The sequence below is a fragment of the Sparus aurata genome, chromosome 14 (genome assembly GCF_900880675.1).
Source record: "Sparus aurata chromosome 14, fSpaAur1.1, whole genome shotgun sequence".
Classification (NCBI taxonomy): Eukaryota; Metazoa; Chordata; class Actinopteri; order Spariformes; family Sparidae; genus Sparus; species Sparus aurata.
The window spans coordinates 16765712-16780762 of NC_044200.1; the positions used below are offsets into that span (position 1 = coordinate 16765712).

General features: G+C 40.8%; 1 protein-coding gene across 1 annotated transcript in view; it reads left to right on the forward strand.

Moving 5' to 3' along the window:
- snd1 (staphylococcal nuclease and tudor domain containing 1) overlaps positions 1–15051 on the forward strand; it is a 174651-nt gene that overhangs the window by 141264 nt on the left and 18336 nt on the right. The window contains exons 19-21 of the mRNA XM_030439353.1: positions 6808–6931; positions 8721–8790; positions 11667–11780. Of these exons, the coding sequence (XP_030295213.1) occupies positions 6808–6931; positions 8721–8790; positions 11667–11780 (308 nt within the window). The remainder of the gene's footprint in view (positions 1–6807; positions 6932–8720; positions 8791–11666; positions 11781–15051) is intronic.

A 15051-nucleotide genomic window follows, 5' to 3' on the forward strand; every position in this document is an offset into this window, starting at 1 on the left:
CACAGTCTTTGACCGGGCGGCCGGGGCGTACAGCAAAGGCTTTGCGATATAAAGACGAACGGCAACGTTGACACAAAAAACGGTTGTGCATCTGCCCCGGTTTGCATTTTTATCACTCCTCTAAATGTCGCCTTCCTCCTTCATAAATTATCTGCAGTTAAAGTCGGGTTTATGTTTCCTCGGCAGGTGTCCTTTTCATAGATGAACTACACTTTAACTCTTAATTTCTCCATTCTCATAAGCCAGAAAATTAGAATGCTTTCAAAAGCAACCGGGGCTCTCTTGGCCTCTGCCTTTGTCATATTGTGATTATTTACCCTTCTGTGCTTTAATGGCTTTCGTAAACGGCTTAATAGAATTCGGTTCGGCCTTGGGATGCGTGGCGAAAGGGCACATGATTCACTGTTTTCATTGGCTTTTCGTTTCCCCCTTGTCTCTGCTCACACACCGTGCGCCACAATATAATCAAATATGATCATAACCGACCTGTATAAATGTTGTCAGTCTCCCTATCCTCGTTCTCACTCCCTCTCCTTCTCCATTGTTTTTGTGTTTTTAAGCCTAATCGCTCGCTCACTCTGCACTGGGCATTCACAATGTAATTATATATGATTTACAAACAGCTGCAGCCATAATGGTGTATAAACAAATTACAGAACGAGAGAGAACACAGAATAAAGAGATGAAGACAGAGAGAAATTGGCCAGCATCACACACAGTCAGTGGATTTGGCTGCTTTTTGGATCATTGCTTTGGCTCTGCCTTCAACACAAAATGAGCACTCACGCTCGACATGGTTTACCCCTTCTGCACGCAGATATTTAGTTGTCTTCATGCCAACATTAAATAGGTTTCTGCCTCTGTAATGCACAGTGTCCTAGCACCACTTCCTTCCTAATGTTCACATTCATTCAGAATTTTGCTTAGAGGCTGCGCTCGCATACAATTTTGCTCAATTGACCCCAGAGGGCCCAGATATTCTCTCTGAGCTCGCCTGCAGCATGTAAAGGCTCATTTCAGTTTTCTTCCAAGCTGATTCAGTGTAGTGTCTCTTCTGTGTGATTCCACATCCCTGATACTCTTTGTGTTGTGATATGCTTTTTTTTTTTTTTTTTTTTTTTTTTACACAAATAGTTCCCTGACCATTGCTCTGTAGAGAGGGAGCCACCTAGACTTATACCTGCACACATGGATGATGAGTGTCTGATGAATTTGTAACCCCAAAGCCACTTCACGTTCAACCAAAGAGGCCTGCACAGCAAAATGGATGTGTAAATCCCAGCAGAGAGTAATGATAATCCTTGAAGCACACTCTGCATACTAAATCAAAAGCACCTTGCAAATGTGGTCGTGCATGTTATGAAATGCTCAGGAACGCACAGAGAGGAAACATGTATAAATTAAAATGTGTCAATTTACTTCAATGAGGATGCTGCCTGAGACCAGAAAGAGCTAAAGCTGTCTACCTTCATTATAATACTACAGTAGCACTATTTTTTGTGTGAAAGCAATAAGTGATGTTTATATCATGCTGCAGAATATCTTTGAGATTGTACAATTTACCTCAAAGATTCGCTAATAATTGTACTGTTTTTTCATGGGCCTGTTTGAGGCTATATTACACTTCATGGCCACAAGTTTATTTATTTATTTAGTTGTTTGTTTGACAGGGAGAGTGCACAGCTGCTTAGCTGTACCAGAGTGTGCCATAAGCTAATTTACATGTCTAGTCCCTGGGCAGGAGACGGAGACAAAGCTCTGTAAAGGAAATTAACACCACACTATAAAGAACGGTTACAAGACATTACATAATCACTATACAACAACATCAGCAGCCCCAACAACAACATTAAAACACTGCAACAATAACTACCAGACTTCATGAGTCGGGCTGCCATTGAGGTGAATGTGATGAAGCGATAGATTAGCGAATTAGATGTAGTCGGTCAACCTTGATCATATGTATTCCTCATTTCACGTTGGGGAGCTGGAAAAAGCAGAGTTAAAGATGCAATATGTGGTATAATTAAGTGTGAATTTATCTTATAAGTGTAACAAAAAAGCTTATTAAGGTTTAACAGTGACATAATAGATTTGGTAGTTTCACTTAGATGTGTTTGTAATTACTAGGAATCTCATTATTTTTAGATGTTGAAAATTGTTAGCAGTCTATAAATTATTAAAATTCTTCTTATAATTGCTTATAAATGTCTAATCTAAAAATTAAAGTATCTATGAAGGTAGTATGAACAATATAAAATGTTAAAAGCATCTTAGAAGACTTAAAAGGGCCTTATTAACTATTAATTACCACTAATTAGAAAGACCCTGGTGTAAAGCGTTAACATTTTCATTAGAAGCATCAGGAGTTGATTTTTTTTCTATTGCAGATTATTGTAATAATCAAACAAACAAATTATAAAAGACGGTACTGAAGGTCGTGAGGAGAATAACCTGAAAAAGGCCAGGATTCATGTCAGTCACTGGATGGACATGGATTTATTGTTAAAGTGTGACTGGACTTGACTTGGAAGTAATTGGAGTGAATCCATGGGTCACAGCAGATCATAAATCAGCTTGTTAAAATTGCTGATCCATAACACTGTACTGTCGGTGCCCTTTGACTGCATAACCCCGGCCAGAGCCTATAGGGAACCTGGCGTATAATTCCCAACCACGAAGCAAACCTATAGAGAAGTAACACTCAAACACACATTGAATCAGACTTGTTTTTTTATCAGCCTGCGGTGAGACGTGAGAGATAAAATCAGAAAAACAGACTGAATCGGACAGAACAAAATGAACTCTCAAGATTTGTAATGCAAGCTGCACCAAACATCAGTAGACATTAAGGCATCAGATCATAGAGATATATTTTTCTTAGCTAACCATTTTACACCAGCGAGCCTGTACATGTCAAATATGCATTGCCAGAATGTTTTTAGCTGTTCTATTTAAGGAGGCATCTTTAAAAACCACAAATCTTGTATCTCCTCGCAGGAGTAAACAACATATTTTAGATGCTTGGGAACATTCTGTACAATCCTGGTCAGCTCTTTTTAAGTAACCAGGTTCTTTTTTCAGTAGAAGTCTGCTATGGAGTAAACAAGCCTTATTCACAGGCTGGAGGTAGAAATGAACGCCCTGGGAGATCCTGCAAGCAGTTCAAAGTGAGAGATCTGAGCGTAAGATGCAGAGATTTGGCAGTCACATCAGCTCATCGTCAGCTAATCAGGGCACTGTTCCTGATGTGGCATGTCAGAAATCTACCCCCGTTTAATGTATCAGATATAACAGCTGCACCTCCATACTGACGCTCAGTCCTGCTTTACCATTTGCATGAATAAAGCATTTTAATTAGGTTGAGCTAAGAGACTCCCTCCATTAAGGCTTCGTGCGTGTGAATATATATACTTACTTGACACACACAAGCTTTAAAATATATATGTGTGTGTGTGTGTGTGTGTGTGTCAAAGCTCATGTGTCATTTATTAATTTCTCTCCGGACCGTAAGTGGAACATGGCCCAGGAATGGAAATAAATATATAAGTGGGTGTGTAAACATACACACATAAATGCACACACTCTGAGAAGGAAGGCAGGCATACACTAACTTTTTTTAATTAGATTAATAAATCAAGGAGGTGGCTGGCTGTGACGGCTATAGCCCAACGCCATTCCAGTAAGTCTGCACCAAGCCGCCGTGGCAAAAGCTAGAGCATAATGATGTAACCACACAACCTCCACGTGTATGTGCGTGCATGTGAGGCAAGGAGTTCGGGAAGCAATTCATCTGACATGTTTTTCCCAAAACTGCTTTCTCTACAAAACGCAGAGGATGAGTCTGTTTTTTGTGTGTGTGTGTATTTATACCCATATTCCCCTCGCTGCATTCATCAGCAGTTGGTGGAGCAGTGGGTGGCCAATAAGGTGTTTGGACGCCCCCCTACCCCCATACCTCCTGCCCCTGACCCCCCCTTCACAATCTAACTAGCTTCTCATTCACACTATAAATCCCTTTGTGCCCTTTGCCGGTGTTTTTCTTTAAGTTTGACATCGTGCTAATGAAGGTTGCCTGTCTGATGTTGGTTGGCAGCTGCTCGGCTGTCTCAGCACAGATAACCCTCGGAAAACAGCATCGTTATTTATGTTTTCTTGTTCTTCTATTAGCATAAATAATATTAGGTGTTACAGGCGACTCACCACAGCAGTAAAGGAGCAAAGCAAGGTGTGTATTCAGAGGTGAGGCGGTCGTGCTGCACTGCCTCCCTCCAAGCTGTTTGCTTTACAGTGCAATAACATGCATAGTAAGCAGAACTTGCTAATTTTACACTGAGACTGACTGCATTCGCGCGTAGAAACCAGGTTAGTGGGAGAAATCATGTTAACACAGGAAACTGGAGCTGCAAGAACCTGGTGACTGTAAACACCAAGTTTAGATGCAGATGCTCTTGGTTTTTTCCAAATATGGAATATTCAAAGTGTATTAGTGATGCATCAAGCTGCAGCTTAAAGAGCTGTTTTTTTCTTTTTTCCCCCTCGCTGGAGCATTTGGACTGATGACACAGTGAGAGGACAGACTCTCTGTAGTGTGAGAGCACACAGTGTTTCCCTACTATTTGCACATACTTGAATTTTACAAATATTCCACTGCTCATCTGTCATAAACCAACTTAATTAGACTCATTAATCTTGTGTCATTTAGTTTAGTTTGACTTTAAGTGTATTAATCTCTTCTTTTACTGTCTTAAGATCCATATTTTCTGATGACTTATCCTCAGGTTTAAGTCTATTTGGCCTTAACAAGCGTTTCCCTGTCTATATCCATCAATTGTTTTGAGTGTGGTAGGTTCTGTTTTACACTTGGTTTTAGTTACTGCCTTTTTGAAGGCAGCTGATTTTTTTTTTTTGTTATTCAAAGTAGCATCGCCATGTCTTTATGTCCGTTCATTGCATCAGTGATATTTGCCCAGTCCAAACTTCAAAGTCTTCAAAAACATACAAAACATTTTAAAAACCCTGTATGGAACCGCGTGGTATTACATGGCTGAGAAATTAGGGAAAACCTGGATTCTTGTGAACTTAGCAGCACAGTGGTGCAGTGATTCTCTCTGTTGCCTCGCAGTAAGAAGATCCTGGGAATCCTGGCTGTGTGGAGTTTGCATGTTCTCCCTGTGCTTGCGTGGGTTCCTCAGAGTTTGCCTTCACTGGCTATGATCAGGAGTTGGTCCCTGGGGGCTTGACGTACGCTGCCCACTACTCCTCCGGGATGTAGAGAACCAGTTTCACTACGTTGTACATTCTGTGTGATAAACAAAGACTCTTCTTTGACTTTGGGTTTAAGAAATCTGCCTATTGCTGGAAGACACTAGATGCAGTGAGGGCAACAGTATCTAACATTAGTTTAGAAATGGAGTGTGTTAACACAAACAAACATCAGGGTTACAGAAGACAACACAGAAGTTCCACGGAGCACCTTTTTAATATGTGCGGTTAAAGGTGCTCTATTACTGATCGACCTGGCCTGCCAACTAAACCTCCCCCAGGTGGTAAATCAGTGAAAATAGCCCCTAAAAAGACGGCTGTGGGATTTCATGTGGGCCACTTTACTGAACTAGCTGAGATAATTGCACCCGCACACTTCATACGCCCCACACATACACACGCACATAGCCACTTGTAAGCCCGAATAGACATGCGTGCTTAAACATACTCAACCATACACAAACAAATATACTGTAGATATTACACAAACACCAAGAAGTGGCTCTCTTGGAGATGCACAAATTTAGTAGCGCTCACAATCACCCCCCCAATTGCAACTGATGGGTACAAATCAGGCTGCCACTTAGCGCTGCCATTGACTCCATGAAGCGCTGACTCTCTATCTGATTTGTCCCAACTCCTGCCATATCGACAGCCCACATACTCGCCTTGAATCCACCATAATAGGTCCGCCACGCATGATATAATGGCTTGATAGGCCATGAAGGTCCGTTGGAGCAGCTGCTTTACTCACAGCTGCATTTCTCCGACAGGGTCAAACCAGCATTAGCAGTGGGGTGCTAATGGGCTAACAGCTACGAAAAACCACACATTATTGTGATTTTTGGTTTCAGTCTCCAAAGGGTTGTCGGCTTACTGATGTTTTTGAGTAGGCTGTGGCATACCATTGGCACTGAAGCATTTGAGAAAAAAACATCTGTAAATAATTTTGTCTGATCTTCTTATCTTAAGTTCTTTATCATTCCTTTATAGTTTGTGATAAGAGCTGTGTGACCTACAAACAAGGATTTGTATTTTTCGTTTGTTTAGTCAAGGTTTGAAGTACCTTCTCTGAGGCAGTGATGCAATTTAACCTGAACCTTTTTTTTTAATAATGAACCATGTTACAGCATGCAATGCAGTAATTAATCCTATTTTTTCATAACAAAAAGAAGGGAAGCACTCCCATTCAGTAACAACAAACATAAGCAACCTTCAGAAAAGGCCTTACTCTGAAGCACACAGTCATACTTTGCAAAGTTGCATCAGATTTTATTTTATTTATACTGATGCAGTTAGTTAGCAGTTCTGCAGAGGTAAGACTCAAAGGTGTTCTTGTTTGCTGCTGCCTCAGGACCCACCCTCCGTCAATCACTCCTCCCAGTCAAAAACAGCAAACACATCAGCGTCAAAAGTGAGCTGAAAACAGCCCATAGTGATGTAATGAAATGACACATAAATTAATGAACCAAACCTCTAATTGCACTGGTATCGTAGACTGAGCTTTGCCACATCTCACTCATTGTCTGTGTCTTTTTTCAGGAGGCCAGCTGGAGAGCTTGATGGAAACCATGAGAGCAGAGATTGCATCCCAGCCACCAGTGGAAGGATCCTACGCTCCACGCCGAGGGGACTACTGCATAGCCAAGTTTGCTGATGGCGAGTGGTAAGCAAACATTGGAATGTTGATATTTATCTTAGTGTGACCTTAATTAATGAGCAAGATTCTATACGTAACCCATATCAAGAAGCTTCTCTTAAGGCAAATAGTCAAAGTTTCTTATGGTTAATTATGAAAACCTGAAACGACCCCCACTGCCACTGGGACATTTTCCACCACTTTGAGCATCATTTCTAAGATATACGTTTGCATGTTTTTTTTTTTTCCTCCCCCTCTTAAGAAAACCTGACATTTCATTTTCTATTCAAGCCTGTGATGCATTAACTGCAGACACCCACAGGGTGTAATTAGCTCACTGCCATTGCTTTGGCCCTTTTAGAATCAGCAGTCGCTTGACAGTAACACACACACACACACACACACACACACACACACACACACACACCTCTCTTCATCTTGTCTCCGCACCGGATGTGGAAGTTTACAGATGGTCGTGGGGACAGATAAAAGTCACAGTGATCGAGGGAGGGAAGAGGGGGTGTCTATGTCAAGGAGGTGACGGCGAAAAAAAGATCAGGAAACTGATTAAAAAACCAAATGTTCCCAAGACACAGGTGCTCTTCTTCTTCTCCTCCATCCTTCACTCCATCCTCCTCTGCAGGTTTTTAAGGGGCGAAACCAAAGTTATTCTCCTACCCCAGCCACCATCGCAAGTCACTGGGCTTTTTTAAACAGACCATCTGTTGTTAACCTTCACTTTCTTCTGCTGTTTTTGTAAAGGAAAGTGTTGCCTGTAATCCTGCTCCAAGTAGCAAATGTTCGCGATTTTGTCCCCCCCCTTACCAGACATATATTATTCAGCAAGCTAATTATGTTCATGTTCTCATTGTTCTGTGTTCCATATCTTTGTATTCTGTGATGCATGTGGAATGTGGGCTTGTTTCGTAAGGGGGCTAATTAGAAATCCGTTGCCTTTCAAGGCCTTTTAGAACACCACAGAAAGAAAGTAAACAAAGGAAAAACCTCTGTTCATCAGTCGCTCACACTTTGTCGCACGCTCTTTACGTATTCCTGTTAATCACTTATTTAGCTTTAACTTTGTTCTCCTGTCTCTTTCTTTGCCCATGTGCCTCTAATTATTTGGCTTTCTCATGCCATCCTTGGTTCCCAGCCAATTTGTTCTCCCCGCTCTCATCTTTTGTACTGGAGTTGAGACTCAAGACGACTGGTGGTCAGATAAAAAGACACTTCCTGAATTGAGTCTGAGGAGGGACATGCTCGTCTGTAGCTTCTATAAGAATTCTTGAGTTGGATTGGGCTCCTGCTCAGACACATAATATTGTGATTTTTCTTTTAATTTGTCACTGATCTGTGCTTCCTCGTTTTGCTTGCGCTCAAACTGTCAAATGTGCTGGAAAAAATCAAACCTTTATGAAGTAAAAACCGCTGGCTTTTTGTTTTTTTTGATTAGTGCTAATGCACTAAAGTTATTTGCTACGAGGAAAAAATAGGTTAAAATGTCTGTCCTTTATTGCAAGGAGGCCTCGGTGCAATTTCTGCAGCCCTGCCATGTCCTGATAGATCCCCACTGCCCTCCCCCCTTCCACTCCCCCAGCCTGCTCATCCTCTCCTGCTCCTCTCCCCCGATCACAACAGACAGATCCTCCAACACCTTCTCCCCAGGGAAATAAGCACGGAATCATTTACTCATCTCCTTTTCCTCTTGTGCCCTCTGTCTTCATCTCTTTTTCCCACTGCTCTATTCTCTCTCTCTCTTTCTTTCCCCCCTTTCACTGTCTTTGTCTCTCTCTCAATTATTCTTTTGCTGCTGCAGGTACAGAGCCAGAGTGGAGAAAGTTGAGTCACCGGCGAAGGTTCACGTCTTCTACATCGACTACGGCAACGTGAGTAACTTTGTGGAGTTTGACTTCGTGATAGAAGTGTTGAATGAGTCTTAGTCACTGTTAAGACGTTAAAAACACTCATTAGTCAAGTTTTGCCAGACATGGACTTGAATGATCGTGTTATGATGATTTGCAACTTTCCTTGACAGGAAATGGATGACTTAAGACTCTGCTTCAAAGTTAGATATTTGTGACTCAATTTGAGACACGGTGACTCGAGTCGATGACTTGTTTTCAGTGTTTCAGTTTTTTCAGTTTAAAAGTCACTGGGAGTGACGAAGAAATAAATCAGTGAGGAGGTTGTATAAATTATAGATTTAAGTTATTTATTTGATTTAATTTATTTCACTGAATATCAATGATTATAATCCAAATTAAATTCCTTGTCAGGCTCTTTGAGCAGGTTAGATAAAATGGCCAATAATCTAATTTTTAAACAGGTACTAATATCTTGTCTTTTTTCTACACAAAGACTGAATACTGGAAGTAAGACGAGTGTCTTGGGGGTAGGGGGGCGGACTGAGTTTACGAAGGACTCGACCTGACTTGACCCACCTTTAATCTGTATTTGAAGAGGGATTTCTTGCACCTATTCAGACACCAGTTGTTTGCTGTTTTTACTACGTTCAGGGCAGCCAAACAGCCTTAATGTATCCTTTCAGTTGCAGTTTTTAGGACAAATATGATGCAGGCTTGTTTGTTTTCCCTTTGTTGTTTGTGACTGAAGCAAAGAGTGCAACTGAGTGCATCATTTTACGACAAAAGCAGAACTCCCCCTCTCTCCAGATCTCTTTTTCTTTTTTTTAAAAAATCCCATGATGACGAAAGCACTACATCATTGCGAGTGCGTTATTTGTCTACCCACGTGCGTACACATGCTTGCATCACCAAGTGGCTCATGCAGCCAACCCCCCGGCCCGCGGGAGATTTCCCATGATGCAGTGGAGCGGCACAGTGTGTGACTGACCTTAGAGCACGCGCGGGGGGGGGTGAGGTACGGCTCGAGGTTTGGCTGGCAGATGCGATGCGTCCTGGCATGTTGCTGAAAGTGTGATTCTCCGAGGCCGACCTGGCATACACACACAAAAAAAATTGAAATGATATCTTACCTCACCCTTTGTAGTTTTTGCGTCAGTTCTGGTCGAGTCACTTACAGGCCCTGATTTCATGCCTGTGTGACACAGCTATTAGACGGCCATATTGCCACCTGTCTCAAGTACAGGTCAGTACCTGAATTATTATGTGGTCATTAGCAAACACCACAGAACACTTTTGTCTTTCATTTTTAAAAGCCCACATTTACAGTGCCGTCAAAATCTAATATGGCGCTGATAAATCTTAACGTTCAAGGCCATAATAAATGTTCAAGGTATTGTCTGTCTAGACTGTACAGTCCAATGAACACATTAACCTAAGATATGGAGGTCATTAAATTAACTCCCCACTTCTAACGGCCGTATTTGTCTGACTTTCCGTCAGCGCGTTTCTCCCTTGAGGCAGCCCGTGCACGATGACTGATTGGTCAATGCTCACGTTGGCTTTATACCTGTCAGGAAGCTTCAACTTTATTGCCTCGTATCTGTGAAATGTGAGAGATACTTTTCAGACATAACACTGTGTATTTTGTTTAAATTTGGGAACGCAGCCAAACTAGAGAGCAGAACTTGCAATCAGCACTACTTTGTTTAGAGCTGCAACTTTTAAATGTTTTTGTTTGATCAGTAAATCGAAAGAAGTTTTATTACAAAACTTTTGATGATGGATTTATTGCTTCAGTCATTTTTCAAGCAAAAAAGCCATAATGTATCCATCTTCTTGAATATAAGGATTTGTAGGTTGTATTTGTCATTTATAAAAAAGTAAATGAGTCTTGGTTTTGTACAAAAGAAGCAACTTGAAGATCTCACTCTTGGCTCTAGGAAATTGATGACAATTTTTTTGACGATTACTTTTGCTAGGTTTTATTAAAAAATCTCTGGATTTGTCAATAATGAAATAAAATGCTAGCTGCCGCACCATTTTTTGTTTTTATTATGAGGTTGTCAGAGCAGGAAAACACATCTCTGATCCCTATGAGGAGATAAAATGTAGCAGTAAAACCCTACCTCGTTCTGTCCCAGTACACACTGGCAAGCAGTGTTGCCTTTGCTACATTTTACTGGTCTTGCTGTGTATTTCTAATCTGACAAGAGTCTGGAGACTATCAGATTGATGCCTATTGTCATCTTTACTCTTGGCTTTTAGCTGAGTTAAAGAGCAGATGGGGCTTAGTGAAAGGGGCCTCAGTACTGCTGGAGAAACAGCTGTGAAATGATTGTTAAGGTGACATAGCCAAGCATGCGGCCCTTAAGCTACAAAATGGCATCTGTCCCTCATGACCAGGTGTAAACTGTTACCGTTAAAGTGCCATCCAGATTTGAGAATTGATTCAGAATCGAGGAAAAATAGAAATACATTACAGGGAATAGAATGGACTTGCAGCCTGAGTACTTGCTGCATTTTGTTTGAGGATGTCCTTCACTTGGAGAGGCGTTTGATTTGAGAGAGACGGACTCTGTAGTGTGGAATATTCCGAAAGTAAACTTTCATCATAAGCTTTCAACAACCTTGTTTAATGTATCCTTATCATGACTGAACAAGCCAGACATTTTCTGCCTTATTCTCTGCTGGCTTCCTTTATTTAAAATGATGTCTCTGTCATGTCTGCTTGGATAGTCACAAACACACTACAACATTCAGACTTTTTAATTGATAATCAAAAAGAAACAAATGTCACTGTGTCTTTTTGTGGTTGCAAAGATAAAAAAACATGAAGACTGTCTGGGAAAATGTCCTATATTGGGTCTGATTTCTGTCCTCCGTTCATCCTCCCTCAGAGAGAAGTTGTGCCGTCCACTCGCCTGGCTGCCATCCCCCCAGCCTTCAGCACCAGGAACCTGCCAGCACAGGCCACCGAGTACGCCTTCGCCTTCATCCAGATCCCACAGGACGTAAGTGCACGGAAGGGGGTTGCACACGTGCAGAGTTAGAGATATGTGTCACAGCGGAGAGCCTCAAAATTAACTTTAGCGATATCTTCAGTCTCATTTTCTGCCAGCTTTTGAAAGTTGACTTTTCTGGCAAGACATAAAAACTGTTTGAGTTTCACTTATCGCATGAGGTGATAAGTCTGTAACTGACAGACGGGGTCGAGTTTTCATTCCAAGCAAGTTCCAGTGAAAATTATGCTCATACATAATGCATGCGGAACAGAGAAAGACAGAGCAATGACAAACATTAAGCCATTGATTTACTTGGCTGCAATAAATTAGAGGGTAATTGACATAGTAGCAGATATACATGAATTTTTTAGGAACTATTTGATAACGTAAACTATATTTCTTTTACAGCCCACACACTCTAAAGATGAATACAAACCATCCAGATACTTTATGTGCATGTGTCTGTGCATATAAACGTCCATCTGATAGGCGAGCAGCAGTTACTGTTTTTTCTGCAGCCCTAATCTTCTTGTTTACATCCGAGTGTGTTTACTCAACCTCCGGTGACCACTTGTGTATGCGTGCTTGCGCTCATGCGAGTCACTGCGTTTTCTGTGTGTCAGGTGGGGTCAACTCATTGGTAGCCTCCTGAGTCGGCAGCACCCTGAATAGTTTGTGCAGATAAAAACATGTTTTCTTTTGGTATGTGCCTGATTGGCACAATACCTAAGCTCCATCATTAATTGGTTTTGTGTGCGTGTGTGTGTGTGTGTTTGAGAGCGTGTTGGTTTAATAAAGCAGATTTGTTCCACTTAACATAGATAAGATGCAGAGCATCTGCAGGTTTGTAATGTCATATGTTCCTTATGAATAACAGGAACGGACATTGGCAGCTAAATAAACAATCTAATATATCTAATCTAATAGATCGCAACAAACAAACAGTCTATTGATAAATCTTACTAAAGCTAATGTAGTTTAATACAATAGTTCTACAGTAAACCTTGATTAAGGTTATAATGTTCAATTGCTGTTGATAAATGGTTTGGACATGTGTTGACACAGTCTTATATTTAGTTTAGAGGCTGCAGTCTGTGGTGCTGTTGGATTAACAGCATTATACTTACAGATTTTTTCATTTTAAGTGTTTGTTTTAGTGTATTCTGTGTCTAGCAGTGGTTCCCAGAATGGTTTAGAACCATGCCACCACTTCACAGGAATTTTTTTGTCACCTTCCAGCTGCAGAGCATGTTGCGTTTCTATGACAACCAGCAATCTTGGGCCGTCATGTCATCGGCTCAACACGGCTGCATACATGAGTTTCTTAAATATTGTAATGTTTATTTTCTTCTGTTTGAAAACATGATGTCAGGTATAGTTAATGCAATGCGCAGTGTATAAATGTTACAGCACTTTGGCCCATTCTCTAGGACAGAGCTGGTAGTGCCTAAACAAATGCTGTCACCTGTCTCATGAGTCAGTCTCTCCTGAAGGATGAAGTGGCCCATCTGTTGGTCCAACCCAGGAAAACAGAAGCATCACCTACACTTTACAGCCCCCAGTCACACACACACAGACAGAGACACACAGACACGCAGCTTTACCACATGTTGGAAGCTGCCAGGCACCTTACACTCTCATTCTCTCAGTCATTCTCACTCTCCCTGTCATGCTGCATCCCTCTAACCCTTTTTCCTGATTCCTTCTGTTTTCCTCTCGCTTTTGCTCTCATGTTTTTTTTTTTCTGTCTGCTTCCTCTGAAGCTTTTTACTGTGTCACTCATGCTGACAGCACGGTGCCCCACTTGCACTGCGCCTTTGCTGCTGCACATCGGAAAAGGTTGTTGCTTTGTCTCGCTAACCTGCCACCTGATGCCCTGCATAAAATGTCTGTCGTCGCAAGTTCCTTTGGCTTCATAGTGAGTGGTAAACACCAACATCCTGCCAGTGGGACGAAATCATTCTGCTGCTTTTCAGTGCAGTTTTTTGTAAATGTTCCATATCTTAAAAAAAAAAAAAAGAATAAAAAATCACTATCCTAAAAAATAAATGCGTGTAGAAGAAACTGTACATGTTATCTCCATCACATCTGCAACAGAGCAACAACTGCTACCACGTGTTTAACACTATTTAATCCGGTTTTATTGCAGCTGTTGTGAACTCAAAGCTGTCAGCACTCTGCCACCGCTTTACAATGCCTGGACAGCTAATTAAAGGAAGTAGTATATGCCAAAAGTGCACCTGTAAAAAACGGTAAACAACAAATTAAATTCTTGGAAAAAAAACAAACAAAAACACAAGCCACACAAAAAGTTGAGCCACCTGATGCCCGCTTCCCCTCATGGTAGTGGTTTGTTGACAATTGAAAATGAAAAGGTTGCACCAGGTGTTTGTTAGGTGTCAATTCCTTTTTACCTAATTGCATTACTTATTATGGGTCATGTTAAAAGTTCACTGGCAGCAGGGGGTTACTTGTTACCATTTGGCTGAAGTAAAGGCTTTAAAACACCTTTTGACACATCCATCCTGACATTTTCATAGTAGTGTCTATTAACATATTTTTATTTATATTAGGCATGGGATGATTTGAAACGTTTATGCCATGACAGCCAAAATAATTGCGATTCACAATATTTCCCCTATAATCATCAAAATATGCTTAAAGAACTTTACATCAGCAAACTAGTCACTTTTATACACGTCTTTTGTGAGGATTTTCACAATAATCATGAATCACAGTTGTTCAGATAATGGAAATTATACACAATCAACTTATCCTGAGTGTTTTCCACATTATTGTTGCATCCCTAATTGACATATTATTGACCAAATGTAATTTTGTCTTGAGTATGACCTCTTAAATGTGTCTGTAGCATACAGTATTGATTACTGAAATGTTAAAATCTTGATTTAATCATGCTAGTTCTCTCATATCAGACAGTATTCTATGTAGGCAAAGTTCCTGTGTGGTTAAGACAAAATTAACATTTATGCACATTTCAGAAGTTTTGGCTCATACTCTTAAATTGGGAAAAAAAGGTTTTTGTAGTAAAATATTCATATTCCAAAAAAGACCATATACATGTATTTTTTATTTTAAAAGTAGTGTTTAAAGTCAGCAATTAAATACTTCGCTGCACAGCCAACTTTATTGCCTTACTGTAAGCAAAACGCAGATATTTCATCGTGTTCTTAACACATTGAACCAGGTCTGTTCAGCACATATGGTAGACAAGCAAAGGGTCACTAGAAGGCTCTCATTAATTTTGTATTGCCCCCAC